At 36.3% G+C, this 18378-nt stretch overlaps 1 protein-coding gene across 1 annotated transcript; it reads left to right on the forward strand.

The window, feature by feature from the left end:
* The first annotated feature begins 345 nt into the window (after positions 1-345).
* On the forward strand, positions 346-1940 carry LOC140990703 (rho GDP-dissociation inhibitor 1-like). Its single transcript, XM_073460573.1, has 5 exons — positions 346-682; positions 766-832; positions 1214-1432; positions 1532-1656; positions 1775-1940. The coding sequence occupies exons 1-5, from the start codon at positions 452-454 to the stop codon at positions 1850-1852; spliced, it is 720 nt and encodes a 239-aa protein (XP_073316674.1). The 5' UTR covers positions 346-451; the 3' UTR covers positions 1853-1940.
* The last annotated feature ends 16438 nt before the right edge of the window (positions 1941-18378 follow it).

Consider the following 18378-nt stretch of genomic DNA (forward strand, 5'->3'; position numbering starts at 1 on the left):
TTTTGTTATATAATTTGGTTTTTTTCCCATTATTATTGCTTTTGATAACTAATAAAGATGAGAGCTTTATTAATAACACCACCTTAATATATCAAATATCAATGAAAGGGGAAAAAAGATCTGCTTCCATTCAAAGAACTAAAATTTCTCAAAAACTATTAGGAGTTCCGCTATTCTTGCCTTGGATTTTTCTTCATAATGTATTCCAAAATCAGCATTAATTACCGGTAATAAATCCATTTTCACAAAAAAAAAAAAAATTCTCAGTATTTTGTTTCATGCACATTTAATCGGATCACCACATATTAATTGAAGACGTATTCCTATCGTGATTAACGTTCCACCTCCCTTTATCCTTCAACTCAAAATAATCATTACAATGCATGAAAGTATGGTCACATGAAAACCCTGAATTTTTAGGAGTTCAAATTTCAAATTTATTTTTGGGGAGATGGGATCTCAAGGAAACAAAGGAGAAATGAATGTGAATCATCATTCAGAGAGCGAGACTGAGAGAAACAGTAGTGCAGGGCATGATCTGGATATGGCGTCCGACTCGGAATCGGGGATGATTAGCAGGCAGGCTAGTGAAGCTTCTTGCTATGCAACCGAGGAAGATGAAGAATTGTCGCTTCATTTAGGGCCCAAGTGGAGTATCAAAGAGCACCTTGAGAAAGATAAGGTCAATATTCTACTATCTATTTGTTTTGTTTTACGGTTTTGCTTTCGGTTTTTTGCAAGTTTTATAGCTTCTTATAAATCTAGGATGATGAGAGCTTGAGAAGGTGGAAAGAACAACTTCTAGGGGGTTTGGATGCTGATGCTGTTCAAGGTATTTGAAAATTTTTCCCTTGCAAATTAAAGTTATGCTATAAAGTTGGCTTTAATTACTTGTTTGATTTGCTTTGTCCCACAAATTTTGAAGTGAGTATTGGAGTACGACTCACTTGTAATAAATTTATAAGATTTTTACAACATTAATATTATATAACTTAGATTTTGAAACATTTCAAACATATCGTTTTCAGTGAAGGTGCCGTATGTTTGCTCTTGCAAAAAATTGTCATACCATAAAAGCAAATATTCGGGTGTAGCATATCGTTAAATTGTGGAATACATGCGTATACAGAATCTACATCTATTGCACACGATCTACTGCCATTATATACATGATTATCACTTATAAAACTTATTAAAAATCGCAAATTCGTAGAGAATGAAGAACCAGATGTAAAAATCTTGAGCCTCACAATCGTGTCGGAGGGTAGACCTGATATTGTGCTTTCCATACCGACGAATGGAAACCCGAAAGGATTGTGGTTTACACTGAAAGAAGGAAGTCGTTACCACCTCAGATTTTCTGTCAAAGTCAGCAATGATATCGTGTGTGGCTTAAAGTACACTAATACCGTGTGGAAGACCGGAATCAAAGGTTCGTTTGCTAGCTAGAGCTGATCTATTTTAATCGACCACTATGTACAATATAAATACCAATGTGGTTGATCAAAAGCTAAATTGTGTGTGCGCGCAGTTTATAGCTCAAAACAGATGATGGGGACCTTTAGTCCTCAGTCGGATACCTACACCCAGGAAATGCCAGAAGAGACGACTCCGTCTGGAATCTTTGCAAGAGGGTCTTATACAGCAAGAACTAAGGTATTCTTTTTTCGACTTTTTAAAAAATTTTATTTATGAGAAAATTGTAATTTTAAACTGTACATTTGTCTTTTGCTATTTCGGTTCTCTTATTTATTTTTATCATGTAATGGTTCAGTTTGTTGATGACGATAACAAATGCTATTTGGAGATCAACTACACATTTGACATCCAGAGAGATTGGCCCTCAAATTAGGCTGTGCTAGCATTTTTCAAGGGCAATTGAAGTTCACCCACAACGCAAGATTAATAATGGGCATTTTTTTGTTCTCCTTTCAAATTTTATTTGTCTTCAATTGTTATTAGCGCGTTGGGAGTTTTATATTCTAGGTTACTTGTTTTAGTTTGATATTCATATTTATACATTAACCTAGAGCAATATGTACGATAAAATAATCAACAATAACAAACATATAGTAACCATAAGTAGGGCTTATTAGGGAACGAAAATCCGTATTATTTGGGTTTACTCCGTTGGATTTCATCGTATTAGTTTTCACTTATGTAGATTAGGGAATCTCGTCAAAAACAAATTCATTAGAAGAAATTCAAGAGTAGGTGAACGGATCGGATATCTTAATAATTGTTTATTTATTATTTTATAATTTATCCCAAATATAACAATCACTAGCTAAATATAGAGGGGTGATCATGTGATTGTCGACAAAAATAATGCATGAATGACTTAAAAATCTTTATGTATCACCAAAATCCGTCATCTTCTGTTATTTTGATTTCTGGTATTTATTGGTTGGTTTTAAGGAAACGTTTTCAACACATGATTTGTAGTAATCTGTGTTATCTTCGATTCGATATAAATTCGTAATTTTCTGATAAGAAACGAGAGAGATATGATTTTTATCGTAAAAATCAACCTGTGAAAATTCTGTGTCACAAAACCCATCATCCTATGTTATTTCGATTTCTGCGATTTATGGGTTGGTTTTCTGGAAAATTTTTCAACATATGATTTGTAGCACTCTGTGTTACCTTCGATGTGATATTAAATTCGTAATTTTTTGATGCAAAATGAGAGAGATATGATTTTTATCGTAAAACCGCTCATGATATGAAAATTTGTGCATGTTCTTCAAGTTTTTGGTTGCAGGCTTCAGTAGATCCCTCTGGCTTATTGCTGCATTGTGTAGTTAGATTATGGAGTGTTTCTAGATGGTGGTAGAGGTCTTGTAAGACTGGAACCGAATCTGGAACACCGAGAACTCGTGGGAAGTCATCCACGCAGTTTGGTGTATGGGTCGCCTGGGGGCCTGGGGCTAGGGTCTGTGCACGTCTAAGGATCCTAGGATGAGTCTCTTTATGGTAGTTCATGGCCTGGAGTGGCAGCTAAGTGGCTGAGCAAGGAAAGCCGCAGCTGTGTAGTTGGGGTTCACGTGTGAGCAAGTCACGACTGTGGGTTTGGGGCGGTGGCTGGACAGGACCAGGGCGTGGGGCAGTGTCTTGGGTTGTGCCTTAGGGTCCTAGGGAGGTCCTGGTGGTATTGGTTCAGGGATGGGTTGGATAGAGAAGGTGGCTGGACCAGGAAGCAACCAGCTGCGCAAATGGGAGTCGGTTTAAGCTAGTCACGGCTCTTGCTTGTTTTGGGGCTCAGGCTGTAACGTCCGAAAAACCAACCTACGTAAACCACATGCATGCAAATTTTGTAAATTGCATAATTATTTTATTTAATTTATTTTAAATGCTTACTTGATGCATATTATATGATTAAAAATTTTGATTTTTATAAGGGAGCCCATCATACATACAAATAATAAATATATACATGGAACCAAAATTCTAATTGTAAATCAATCATAAAAATATATTGTTCCAGAGTTCGAAGCTATGGTTATTGTATCGAACATAATAATAAATTGACCATAATGTAATATCATTATTGTTGGAGTATCGTTTTCTCCCTCCAAAGACGTATCGAAAGTTTTAAAATTTTTGTTTTGACGTTTAAAACGTTCTTGGGTATCGTATGATTTAAAATCATTAATATGACATGTTAGGATCGATTGGGTGCGATAAAGTGTTTAGAAGGGGGAGGGTTGAATAAAAACTCGACAATTTTCACGACTTTTCGATGGATGAATCAGTTTAGTGATAAACTGAATTCGGGAATCTTGTTGTAAATGTCAATCAGTTAACTAATGAAAGTGCGGAAATAAAATGAATGACATTTAGAATATAACTGAGAATAAAGGACTCAAGTGTAACGTCCCAAAAATTTCATACGAGTTATTAAATTTCTTTGGTATTTTATAAAAAAATTTTAAAGCATTGAATGCATGGTTATTTCATTAATTTGTGTTTTAAATCATGGTTTATTTAAAGTTCACACATTTGAGTTTTAAGTTGCATTTCACGCTCGAACGAGGAACGGAGTCCGTGGAATTATCAAGAAAATTATTTTTATTACATGATTATTATTTATTAATTAATATAAGGTGTTTTAAAGGTATTTTTCAAGAAATGGGTTTTGTTGGGTATTTTTACCTGCTGGGTTATATTTTTAACCGCTACGCAAAATTTAGCGAGTCGGAGGACTTTTTGAGGGCTCGGGAAATATTTTCAAAAACGTACCTAAATGAAATATTTTTCGGGAGTGTGTTTGGACTTAATGAACCTACTTTTAAGCTTAATGGGCCTAAAACCCTTTTAATTCTTTTAAAAGCTACATTAATGCCCATTTGCACCTTAATTATTATTTAAATATTACACTAACCTATTCTTAAACCTAAACCTAATTAATCAGCCGACCAACCCCCTTCTCAACAACTCATTCACGTGAGATTTCAGCAGCCCCATTGCTGCAACTCATCGGCCAAGGGTGTTCTTCCAAAAGAAAATTCTCCGACGCTTCTCCGATGCTCGTTTCTCCGACGTTCTTGCGTAAAATAAATGAAGGCATGCTTGTATCTCAATTTTCTCTTCATTGATGCCAATAATATGCTGGAAGTTATGTGTGTGCTCGAAAATTAAAGGATCTTTCTTGTGGTTGTGTTTTTGTTACAAACTAGTCATGGAACTTGCATTGTTTTGATTTAAGCTCACATTTTCGTATTTATGTGCAAGGGGCTGTAAATTTTATGATGCAAGGGGACTGGACACGTCAGGACTTAGGAGGTAAAATGGTCAGGTGCAAGTTGAACCATGGCTAAAGGATGAATCGATCGGGTCTTATTTGTGGAAGGGAGATAGGGCGAGATTCGGCTTAGGGGTTGAGACGGCCATGCAAGAGACTGGTCAGGGCTGTGATGCAGACCCTGGAGGGTCCAAATCGTGGCCCATAGTGGCTGGAATGAGGCTTTCTAAGTCTAGGTTAGGATCGAAGGCTGGAGAGCTTGTGTCCGCGTGGGTGTGCTTCGGTTGGAGCTAGCGTTCGGGCACGTTGGTTGGGTTGCATGGGGATGTAGGCTTGGTTCAAATAGGTCCAGTAAGGTCTGGTCAAGGGCTGTGAGTGGCTGGTTCAGTTCTTCTTCTCGATGGGTTGGTATAGGATGGATATAGCGTGAGTTTGGTACATTAGGGTCTTCGAGCTTGGCACTTGCTAGAAATTCCAGCAGCTTGTGGCCTCATTCTTGTGGGTTTTAGTGGGCTGGAAAATGTAGTTTAGAGGCTGGTAGGATGTATTTTAGGCATGGTTTAAGTTTGGATTAATTTGGTTAAAGTTCGGATCGATTCGGGTTATAACCGGGACCCCGGTCCAAGTTTTAAAACGAATCGATTAATTTTTTCAAACAGGTTCGAGTGTACGTCTAAGAAATAATTTTAATTATGTTTTGGGATACTTTAGAGAGTTTGGTAAACTTCGGGTCAAATTTTAGAGGTGTAGGGGTAAAACGGTAATTTTGGATTCTGGGTGAAAAATGACATTTGGTAAGCTTCGGCTCAAATTTTAGATCTCCAGGGGTAAAACGGTAATTTTGGGTTCCAAGGGCAAATTGGTCATTTTGAACCTGGGGTGAGATTTTTGGTCTTGGTAGCGCCCTGAACACATTTTCATCAAATTTTAAATGTTTATGCATCATGATCACAATTTTTAAGAATTTATGAAAATGTACGTTGCATGCTTGGATTTAAGGAAAATTTGCATATGTGCATGATTTTTATAAGTGATGAAAATGATGATGTTTTGAATGATGAGAATTAGTTGTGGCTATCGAAGTATATGTAAATTGCAACGCTCTGATCCGTTTTCATAAAATAGCAGCGGAAATTTAAAATTTTCTTTGAAGGGAGGAAGGATTTAAAATACATTACAATATATATAAACAAAAGTTAATACATGATCAATCAAATGATACAACAAAATACAAAACATCATTTTTGTGATCATGTCAAAAGACTTGCAAAATAGTCTTCTTCCATCCCTCTCTTATGCATGACCCCGGCTCCAATCAACGTCCCGGCCTGTCACTCTTATCTGTATCACATGAATAACTGAAATGAGTATGAAACTCAGCAAGTGGAACTCTTACATAGCAATGTACATATACCATACTCTGTAAAACATGGTTTTGAAAACATTAAATACCATCAACTCTGAAACATGAATATCATAGAATGAATAACAATAACGATGGTATTTCTCTTTTCTCTGTTGGATTGATATCTATATAGTATCTCTGTCTCTGTGCCTCTATCCCATCGATATGAATCGATAACTCTGAGGGATATAAGCCTATGGTCGTTGATCAACTTATTGCATGCAATCTCTGGCTATGTATCTATCAATCCAATAAAACATTTGAATTCTCTCTTTGGCATTAAAACAAACACTTTGAAGACTATCTTTTCTCTTGTATTCCCTTTGACATGGTTGAGACATAAAATGCCTCTAATATACAACAAGGTGTATTAATACATAGCATGAATCAAATGGAAGGGAATAACACTTTAAAACCATTGAAACACAATACATATATTATCATGTGAGCACAAGAAATTAAATTCCACTTACAACACTTGGAACCTTGAATCTACTCTCTTGGTACACAACCTACAACAATAAACCATAAACTTCACCATCAACATCTCAAAAATCATAAACCCATACCATAAACTTCATAAAGCTAACACACTCTAAATACCCAAGACTTCTCCCAACACCATAAACCAAGAAATAATCAAAGCCACAAGCTTACCTTAGCTCCTTGAACTCAAAATAACCTTGTTCTCTCTTCAATAATCCAACAAGAAGCTTGAATCTAAGAAATAAAAGAAAGAAAATGGAACCCTAGCTTCCCTTGAGCTGAAGAAATCGAGAATGAAATGAGGGAAAAGTGAACCAACTCATGTATTTAAGCACTTAAATCCAAAAACACGACTTTACTGTTCACGGACCGCAGGTGCGCTATCCCTTGCACCGCGGGTGCGCTATGCCTTCGGCACCTCATCCAAAAATCTGAAACAGTAGACCGCGGGTGCGCTACATTTTGGAGTGCGGGTGCACTCTGGTCACCGCGGGTGCACTGAACAATAGAGTGCGGGTGCACTCTGGTTACTCTGCGCACAGCTTCTCCAAAGATCGCCTCCGAAACGCCTTTTCCATTCATAATTTTGAAAAATGATAAACTAAAAAGTTGTAGCTCTATGTCTTTTCTTGAACCTATCCAAATATCAGATCATTTGGAGGTCTGAGTAAAACGTTATGCTAAATCTCCCAACATGTGTCACTGGAGGAACGTCGAAACACACGACACACTTCAGGGCACTTTGGCTTACCTTCCACTATGATTTGAACAAAACTCAAAATAAGAAAGTTACACCTCTATGTCTTATCTAACCACTCAAATTGGCCTCATAACAATTGGCTCAACATACGAATTACCATGAATTAAATCGTAACGATGCTACAACAAATACACAACAACTATAAACAACAATACTATAAACCATATATCACAACTCTTAACATCAAAACTACACATAAACTTAACCAAATAGTCCATAAGCATACAAAATCTTAAACCGTACCGTTCACCAGGCTTGGATATTACATAAATGCTTAAGACGTATATGTAAATGCTGATGATGAGGCCTAGGCACAGTGGATGGGTAATCATGTCACTGATGTCCGACATCCGGTGGGTACCGCGGGTCTATGTATGATGTATCCATCGTAAGTGATGATGTACGATATTCACCTCTAATGAACTGAATTCTCCAAAAGAAATGATAAATGATGAACGATGAATGATGAATGATGAATGATGAATATTGATTAACGATGAGCTGTTTTGACATGTCATGATTTTACACGACACGTTTATGTTATGCTTTTAAAGTTCATGAAAGATATGTTTAGTATGATATTTTTCACTGCTGTGTGCCATGTATATGTACTTGTTATTTCTGGTATAGGTGTGTTGAGTCTTTAGACTCACTGTGCATGTGTGATACAGGTGAGTTCGATATCGAGGGGACTGAAGGTGCTGAACTCTGAGTAGGAAAACCTGGTGGGTGACACGACCCGAGGACCTCATGTTTTCCGCATATTTATGATTTTACGATGTTCAGAGGATATGAGTGTTTTTATACGCTATTTTATTTTCACTGTAGATGTTAGGATTTTTACTCGTTTAGGTTCCGTTATATTTTATTGGCAGTTATTGATGTTTATTTTTAAATGATATTTTCAATAGGACTGCATGCATGCAAATTATTCAAATGCTTATTTTCAAAATGTGAGCTTTTAAAAAAAAAAATATTTCTGCACTTTCAAAATAGTAGACGTTTCAACAAGATTTGTGGATGTTTGGAGACTTCAAATGCTCCTACGTCACTGTAACGTCCGAAAAACCAACCTACGTAAACCACATGCATGCAAAGAAATTGAGTTGCATAATTATTTTATTTAATTGATTTTAAATACTTACTTGATGCATATTATATGATTGCATGATTAAATGATTATATGGCATAATTGCATGAGATTGTAGATTTCAACCGAATATTCGATAATAGGCTTGGGAAAGAAGACCGAGGACGACAAAGATAAAATAAATATTTTTCATTAAATATTTTCAAGACTTCTTAATGTAATTAAAAAGTGATTAAAATCTTCTAAAAATGATAGAGTTCGAATTATTTTATAAGACAAGCTTGATTTTACCCGAAAAGTCGGTTTTGGACAAACGAAGGACTTTTAAAATATCAAATACTTTATTTTTGAAAAATAAAATTTATAAGCTTTTATTATTTAATTAAATAAGTGTTATTGGATCCAATTTAACCAAATTAAGTAGGCTCAACTGCTCTTATGCTTGAAAGCCCAAAACCCAAGCCTATTAACATGCTAATTAAAATTGTAAATAAGAACCTAGAGCTTCTTCCAACCCATAATTCCGCCTTCAGAGACTGAAACACACACTTGCACACACATAATTTTCGAAAAAAAATATTAAAGAGGAAAAGCTAGGGTTCTTCGTTCGTTCGTTCGTTTTTTCACGCCCCTCACCTACGATCGTATATTCGAGCGTTTTAAAACGCAAAGGCACGTTACTAAATCCTTTTGAAGCATCATTCAAACAATATTATGCATATTTTATTTATTTATGCATGAAAAATTCAGAAGTATGATCAACTTTACGGTATGATACGTATTTTCAAAGTTTTGACGATTTATTGCTTGGCTTTGAAACGTTATGATTTCTAAGGATTAGGCTGCCAAAATAGGATGAATTATGGTTAAAACATGAACAAATTAAGAGGAAACAAAGGCTGGAATCGAGGTTGGCAAGGGAGAACTCACGTGGGGTTTTCTAGGAGGATCCACACACATGCATGTCTTCAAAAGGGTGCGGCTATGAGCGTGGAGGCTGAGGGCTCAGCCAGGGCTAGTTGGAGGCTTGACCAGGGTTGTTGTCTAGGGCTAGGTTGGGTCCTAGGGCGGCTAGGGTTCGAGGGAGTTGCTACTAGGACTCTTCCCCCAATCACGCATAGGATTGGTACGGGAGAGGGGATGCTTGCGGCTGGCTTGGGGGCAAGCCAGGCTGGTCCAATAGGGTCCAAGGGAGGTAGTGAGGGTCAGTAAGGCTTGGGCTTGGGGGTGGCTCGAGCATAGAGTCCCACGCAAGATGGAGACTCACATACACATAGGAGACTCGCGCGGCCCTTGTAACTGATGCGGGGGTTCACAGCGTCATCAGAGGGCTTGGTCTGGGCTAGGGCGAGTCTTAGGTTGGTCTAGTGATGTGTAGGTGGGCTGGTGATCTGTGGCTCAGTAACAATGGGAGTCCTCGTTCGATTAAGAGTCCTAGTGTTGGAAGCAACGCGCGCAGCTCTTGTATCTTGTGTGCAGCACTTGTGCGGCGTGTAGGGGCTGGTTCAAAGGGCCAGGAAGGTCCATGATAGGTCTGATCAGGATTTGGCTTGAGGTGGTTCGGGCATGGTTCGATAAAAACACAATATGGCTCGGTGGGTTTTGGCTTGGGTTCGAAAATCGTTTAATAGGAAAAATTTTGAACCATGATTCCACGAGGGTGGATCATGGCTCACAAGGGTAGTTTAGGAGATAAAAAGTCTATAATTAAAATTTGGGAAGAAAATATTCAAGTTTGGATTAAATCGAGATTAAAACGCTCTACGAATAATTAATTAGGGAAATAAATTGAAAGGCTCGAATTTAAGTTAAATAAAATTATCAAAAATTTAGATTTAAGCTTAAATAATATTTGAGATAAGTCCATGTCAATAAAAGTTAGAAAAATTCAAAATCGAGAAATTTTACGTCTAGGTTCAAAACAGTCATTTTACACTAGGGTAATACGTCAAAGGTTGGCAGCGTCCCGAAGGATCATAACGCTTGTTAAATGACATAAAATGATGATTTTGATGAAAATATTATATTTAATGATTTATAGTAAAGCTGTGCAATTTTTACTGTTAAAATGCTACTTTTGAAAGTCATAGTATTTAAGCTTTAAAAAGAAAAGGAAAAATATTTTGAGCGATGTGAATTGAGTGTGACAAAGGATAGAGGATATGTGGGGGATCCATTTTAAGAACGAACGGTGAACTTACAATTTTATGGGAATGTCGTGAGGGAAAAGGCCCCAGAGGGAGCCCGTTTACGGGAAAAGGCCCCAGAGGGAGCCTAACGATCGTATTTCCATGGCGGTGCCTAGTGCCCGTCCCCATGGGCCATGTGGAGCTGAATACTGATCAGTCAACCAGAGGATAAATGCTAGTCACTTTCAAGGATCAAACTTCAACCAAAATGATAAAAGGATTGAAAGCTTTACGATTAAATGATTTCACAATTTACGATTTATTTATGCTTAAAAGTTATTTTAAATAAAAGTACGTTTTTTAATGCATGCGATTGTATATGTATTACTTGCTACTCATGTTTAGAACGTGCTGAGTCATTAGACTCACTAAGTTTGAATGTTGCAGAATTTGATGATATGAGGAGGCACTGACGCTTGAGGAGATCGAGTGCGACAGTACGCTACCGAGGGACATCTATTTTTCCACATTAGCTTGTTAGATAAAAGATTTAAAAGATTATTGTTAAAGAATTAGTAGAGATTTTTATGCTTTATTTTGATGTTAGTTTTTTTAAAGGTCGATGTAGGATTTTTGGTTAAGTTGACGATTTAGGGATTTTTATGCACTTACGATTTCAAAAGTTAAATTATTATGATTTATGAAAATGTTAAGTTATTTTAATTAATAATTTTCGAGTTTATGATTTTAAAAAAAGAGAGAAAAAGTAGAGGACGTTTCATTCACCTCTTCTATCTTAAGGATGGGATATTTACTAAAAGCTTTGATCTATACAACACTTTGTACAAACCCACTTCAGTTTGGACATAACACTGCCAAAACTGAAACTCTTAGTATCAATACAATTTTATCAGTACTCAAATGATATAATTTTTAAGCACAACTTATATCTAAAAGATCGAATATTTCAACAATGAATGTTTGTGCTTAAGCTCAAAATATAGCCTGAAAGCTATAGATATGTATGATAAACGTGAGCTTTTTAGAACTTTAACTCGAAGGTTAACTTAGAATGAATATACGCGGAGTTCTTGCCAACTTGGTAACTGTAGAACTCGTTAAATCAGACAACGTATAAGTCATGCATAATTACTATTATTTAAATTAAAAATGATTTTTATGCATCAGGATTTAAATTCATTCTTTTAAAATTGGTTGAGTTAGTATTATTTATTTTACGCAGTATTTTAGTTTTTATCTTTTCAGTTAAGTAAGTGAGGCCGGACTAGAGTTGGAGTATTAAGATAAAATTTAATGATAAGAAAATATTCCTAGAATTTATTCAAGATAAAGGATAATTTATTTTAATGTAAAAGAATGTTTAAGAATTAAATTAATTAATTAGAGATAAGTAGTAAATAAATTCTTTTATGTCCAATAATTTAATTAAAAGCCTAAATTAAAATATGAGACCAATTGAGATAAGTTAATCTAGGCTTACTTGATTTAAGAAATTGTAACTTAACATGTTAGTAATTTTTTTTTAAGAATTAGCCATGCATGCAAGAAAATCTTTATCCTAAATTAATTTATTAATTCACTAAAATACATAATAAGTGTTTAAAACTTTAATGAGTTAAAATTCAATAATTAAGCAATATTTTCCCTCCATTATCTTGCAATTGTCGGCCATCACCTAAAAGATTTAAATTAAGTTTGACAACTCATTTCCTTTGATTCTTTTCTTTATCCATTCTTGGTAGATAATCCCTTCATTTTTAATCACCAATAATTATTGAATTAAGCAATATCTCACTCCATTTTAATAGTAGATTTCGGCCACCTCCTTGATAGGATTTAAAATATTTGTCAACTCTCAATCTTTAATTCATTTCCTTATTTTTTTTTGAGAGATAACTCCATCACACTTAATCTTCAATAATTATTAATTAAGCAATTTTCTACCTTATTTTGAATGAAGAAAATCGGCCACCCCTTCAATCAAATCAAATCACTCCTCATTCCTTATCTATCAAACACTAGGATAGAAATATTGGTTGGCCATTTAAATCCCATTTATCTTGCAATCATTCTCTTCATTTCCTATCCTTCTCTCCCTCACCATTTCCACCGAAATTCAGTAGCAAAACCTCTCAAAAAAAAAACGTGAGAAGCAAGAGGAAAAACAAGGAAGAAAACAAGAAAGTAAAGCAACTCCATCTCCGCCGCGCCGTGTCGTCGTATTAATTTGTTTTCTTTTCGAACAAATTTCCAGGCATGTTTATATTATCTTTTTCTCTTCAATCAAGTCATATTATTATTTTAAAACATCATATGTGCATGAATCACGAAGCAAAACCGATTTTTGGACAGCAACATTTTCGAAAATATTGTGCAGATTTTCGGCTCATTCATTGTGCCTTCACGATTTTGTTGTTTTGATGATTTCAGGGTTGGGCTCGATTCCAAACATCCAAGGTTGCATCTAGATTGTTATAGGGTGTGTTAGGAAGAGATTGGTCCATTGGTTCGAGTTCATTCTCCACGGAAACACACATTTGACAACAACCTTTCATAGCTGCCATTTCGAGTCTCAATTTCCGATTCTTGTTTGTCTAAGGCGAGGGTTCGGATCTTGGTTGGCCTAGGGCCAGTAACCATGATTAAAACTCTTCCCTAGTATGTCTAAGACGTGATCAAGTCAGCATTTTGAGCCTTGGCCCATGGTTCCATCGGTTTAAAAATAAAACAACGCAAGTGTCCCACGGTTTCGATTTCTGATTTTTCTGTGTGTGAGTTTGTTCGGTTTTGAGGTTTGGTGTGGATCTCGGTTGGCTTTTTTGCCCTTAGCCATGGCTCACACAATACCTCATGATGTCTAGATCAAGCCATGGTCGATCATATGGCCATTGGAGTGACCAAAACAGCAAGTGAAGCGCTACACCCCCACGTATGCACAGCTTGGCTCTCGGGTGGGAGTGTGGCGTTGTTTCGGGTGTGGCTTGGATGGTGGCTGGCCTAGGGCCCTTAGCCATGGTTCAAATCATACCTTAGGATGTTGGGAAGAGGCTCTGGTTGGTGGTTCAAGCCCCAATGGCCAATAGCCTCGCAAACAAAGCGATGCAAGCACAAGCGCTGTTGCTGTAATTGGACAACAGCTTGGGGTTCGGTTCAGAGGTGTCGTTTGAGTTCTCGGTTAGCTTTTAGCCAATGGCCTTAGATGGGACAGTACCTTACTGAGTTAGAAAGGTCATGTTTTTGTCCGTTTGTGATTTGGTTAAGTTTAGAGGTAGTACAAGAATTTATGGTGCAATGTGCCAAAGTGACTCTCGAAAGAGCGTTTCATGATTTTGGCCACCATTCACATTTTTTTGTGTACTACAGCCTAGGGTCATGTCTTCCAGTATTTTAGGTGTAATTTAATCATGGCTAAATGATGGTTCAATGTCGGTTCGGGTTGGTACGAAGCCATGGTTGAATACCAAGTTTGTTGGGCGTAATTGTCTCGTTTTTGGTTCAGTTATGAAGTGTTGCTCAAGTTAAGTTCATTTGCATGATCCTCGTGTTAGAATTAGGTCGCAGCGAGCCTGGTAACGATCCAACTCATTCGGTAAAATAAAACAGGATTTTAATTATATTATGTGCATAAAAATATAAAATGTTTATTTTGAGATATATGCTATATGTCTTGTGGCCACCTAACGCTTATGAGATTCAGCTTATGGGATTATTACTTCACCCGGTGACTTACGACCGGTTCATGTTCATGTATGGGTACGGATATCCAGTCCAAGGGCTGTGATGTTCTCTACCGCCCAGTATACTGTGGTTTAGTCTGATCAGACGATTCATGTTATGTTATGTTATGGACCACTTGCGTAGAACATATTCTCAACAGAACATATGCTATTTTATGACAGGGCTCTATCGAGCAAACATTTTACGTACGATTTTCTGTTATATACGTATTTGTATTTCCTCATGACACGATTTTCACGTTACGCTTTACGATATGATATTTTTACGTTGCATACGATTTTATGATATATTTACTTGTTATCCACGATATATGCATGCAGAGTCTTTAGACTCACTAGACTTGATTGTTGTAGGTACTGATGAGGTCGAGACCGGGGGCGGGGACTAGTGAGCTAGCTTGGGTCGGCAGTATTAGGAACCCGAGGACCTCATGCCACAGTTTATTTATTATTATTATGAAAACTCATTTTAATCACGATGAATTATTTTAAGTTGTTGTTTTGAAACAAATATTTACTTCCACTGCTATTTTAACATTAAACTTTTTATCAGTTTATTTTGTGAATGAGGCACGTTATTTATTTTTAATAAGAAAAATTTTAAATAATTCCGCAAATTTACAAATACGAAATACAGGCCTCTACAGTAACTTTTTAACTGACTCTGTTTTGTGCGTAACTATTTTAGCTCTGTAACTCGGTAACTGGTTAACACTTTCTCAGCTGATCTTCTCGGATATTTATAGGCTTTGCTTCCAACGGTAATATTGAATGCGTTTGAATATTTATATCTGTTAGACACGTCAACATTCTTCTGACAATTGTATATTGTAGCTTTTCTGAAATGCGGCGTTCTCACTACAAGTTGCAGTCTACTTATGTACAAATTTTCGCTTGATAGCTACGTTCTTTAACTGATGACGTGTCAAGCTAATTTATCAGTTGACTCTTTATAGCCGATAGGATTAACTGATTGATGTGTAACTGATCTGTATTAACTGATCGTCCAGTTTACTACACAGCTTCAGTTAGCTTTATACAGTTCAGTTGCCTTTAATAATTTACGCATTAATCTTCAGTTCGGGCAACTATCAGTTTCACAATTTCAGTTCAGTTATCTTTAGTTGACTTGATCAGTTCTTCAATCTTTTCACACTCAATTTGTCAAACTCCGAAATTATAATTCCATCAATTTCCCTTTTTTTGGTGTTTACCAAAACTTGGAATTTATAAACTGCTCAAACTGAACTTTTTTAAATAAAATAATCTTTTATTGAAAAATCTTTCACTGTACAGATTCGTACAAGGAATGAAAGAATAAAATAATCTCAGAATAAAAGAATCTACGACTGACTGAAAATCTGCCAAAACTAATAACTGAATGTAGAGACTGTCTTCTAAATAATCTGACCTGTTCTTAATTTCCTTGATCAGTTGGTTGACTTGGTCTATTTTTAGATTCACTACACCAAAAACGGCAAACGACAACGGATTTTATCCGTTGTCGTAGCCTTTTTAAAACTATTGTAACTGAGGGTGTTGTTGAAAGTCCGTTCAACGACAACGGTTTTTATCCGTTGTGGTAGGTCAAACCGTCGCTAATAAAATTAGCGACAGTTCATTAAACCGTCGCTAGTTCAAATTAGCGACGGTTTATTCAACCGTTACTAATTTAAAATTAGCGACAGTTAGTAATCAAGATCGTCGCTAGTTTTAGCTACGGTTAGTAATCAAGATTTCCGTCGCTAATTTAATTCGAAAAAAAACAAATACTTTTAATAATTTAATAAATCTAAAAGAAACTAATAATCGAAACTAAAATCGTTTAAAAAAAAAATTTAAGTGTTGTGAAGTAGTAAAATCGTGTAAAAGAGAAAAATTGTAAGTGTTATGAAGTGATTAGAAAAATTTTACGTGTTGTGTGAAAGTGATAAAATTGTGTAAGAGAGAAAAATTTTAAGTGTTATGAAGTGGTGAAAAAAATTTTAAGTGTTGTGTGAAGTGATAACATGATGTAAGAGAGAAAAATTTTAAGTGTTATGAAGTGGTGAGAAAAATTTTAAGTGTTGTGTGGAGTGATAAAATGGTGTAAAAGAGAAAAATTTAAAGTGTTGTGGAGGAAAATGGACCAAAAATGGTGATATTTATAGACAGTTTGCGACGGTTTTTGATTAAACCGTCGCTATTGGTGACGGTAATTGAGAAATCGTCGCATGTTTTAATTTTGCAACGTTTCGGATTTAAACCGTTGCTAAAATTAGCGACGGTTTCAAAACACTATCGCTAATTTTAGCGACGGGTTTTGTGAAACCTTCGCTAATTTTAAACATGCGACGGGTTTTTTTAAAACTGTCGCTAAAATTAATCGTCGCTAATTTAATTAGCGACGGTTTTTATAAACCGAAAACCGTCGCTAAATTTAGCGACGGTTTTTGAAAAGCCGTCGCTAAATATTGCAACGTTTTCCAAAACCGGTTTCACTTAAAACCGTTGTCGATTGTCCAAAAAAACATGTTAATAGACAACGATTTTATGAAATGTTGTCATTGACCCTAAAAGAACGCTCAAAGACAACGGTTCTATATATAGAACCGTTGTCTTTGACCCCAAAAACCGTTGTCTTTGACTCAAAAAAGACAACGGTTTTTAAAAACCGTTGTCTTTGACCCCCAAAAGACAATGATTTTCAATAAAACCGTTGTTAAAAACATACGACAACGGTTTTCACAAAAATCGTTGACGTATATGCGTTGTTGTATGCATAATTTCTTGTAGTGATTGATGCTGCTGCTCTTCTTTCTGCTTTTCGCGCTTTTTGTCAACACCATCAACTTTACTGGATAATGTACGGACTTCTTAGGTGACAATAGATATAGCATTCATAATTTGTTTCTGTATCAAATCATTTCTCTTCGTCATGCTTGTTTGTATAAAATCCATTCTATTTATCATCATGTCCTGAGTTTGGAAAAGGTCTGGAACAGTCACTCTGTCCTTCTTCAATTGATCTACTAGAAGGAACAAGGAAGTGATATCTTTAGTAACCTGCTGAAGGCTCTTCATAGTGCTCTCCTACGTAGAATCAATCTTCAGTGTCCGCAGCAGTTGGGTTGACTTCATGTCAGAAATAGTCGAAATAAGATTGTGCAAGTCGGACTGAATTTCTTCCATCATAATCTCAGCAGCCATTGGTATCTGAGGAGACAGGACTTCAGATGATTCTGGTTCTTGCTCCTTGTCTTCTTTATTGAAAATTACCAAGGCCTTATCTGTTGATTCACTCACAGCCTGAACTATTTCTGGAATAATTTCTTAAACTACCACTTTTTGAGGTTCTTGGGGTGGAGTAGAAGTTTGAGTAGCAGTTGGCTTTTCAGTTTGCACTTCTACTTCTTCAGTCTGTTCAGTTGGTTTATCAACTGACACTTCAGTTGGCTCATTAGTTGGCACTAGCACATCTTCTATTTGGTCTGAGTGCAACTGAGCCATGTCAGCTTGATTTACTTGTTCAGTCGTGGCATCCGACTGAACTAGTTCTTGTAAAACAACCTTTGTGGCTGATTGTTCAGTTATGTTCTGGTCTTCAACTGGTTCATCAGTTAAAACGTTTAGCTGAATGTCAGTGGAAACTGGCTGTATTACTTCATCGGCATTTGACAGTGACAACTCAGCATCGGTGTACAGTTGAAGACCTGCTGGAAGAGATTTAGGAGCAGAAGATGATGGTTGAGCATCCTTGGAGGAAGAAACAGTTACTTGCTTAGTTTGTTTAGCAACTGCTTTCTTGGAGGGCTCTGACTGATTTGTTGAAGGTTCAACCTGCTCCTCTTAGGTTGGACTTTGGGAATTTACTAGAATATGCAATTGTTGATCCATTTCGCAATTTTTTATCTTTATCTGCAATGATAATAGATTCGTGTCCAGCTGGTGAAAAACTGCTATGTCATTGTAGGTAGTTGGACTGGTAGGATCATAGTTCATGCATAGCTGAGTTGTGACTTCATAT

Source organism: Primulina huaijiensis, chromosome 1 (genome assembly GCF_012295235.1).
Source record: "Primulina huaijiensis isolate GDHJ02 chromosome 1, ASM1229523v2, whole genome shotgun sequence".
Taxonomy (NCBI): Eukaryota; Viridiplantae; Streptophyta; class Magnoliopsida; order Lamiales; family Gesneriaceae; genus Primulina; species Primulina huaijiensis.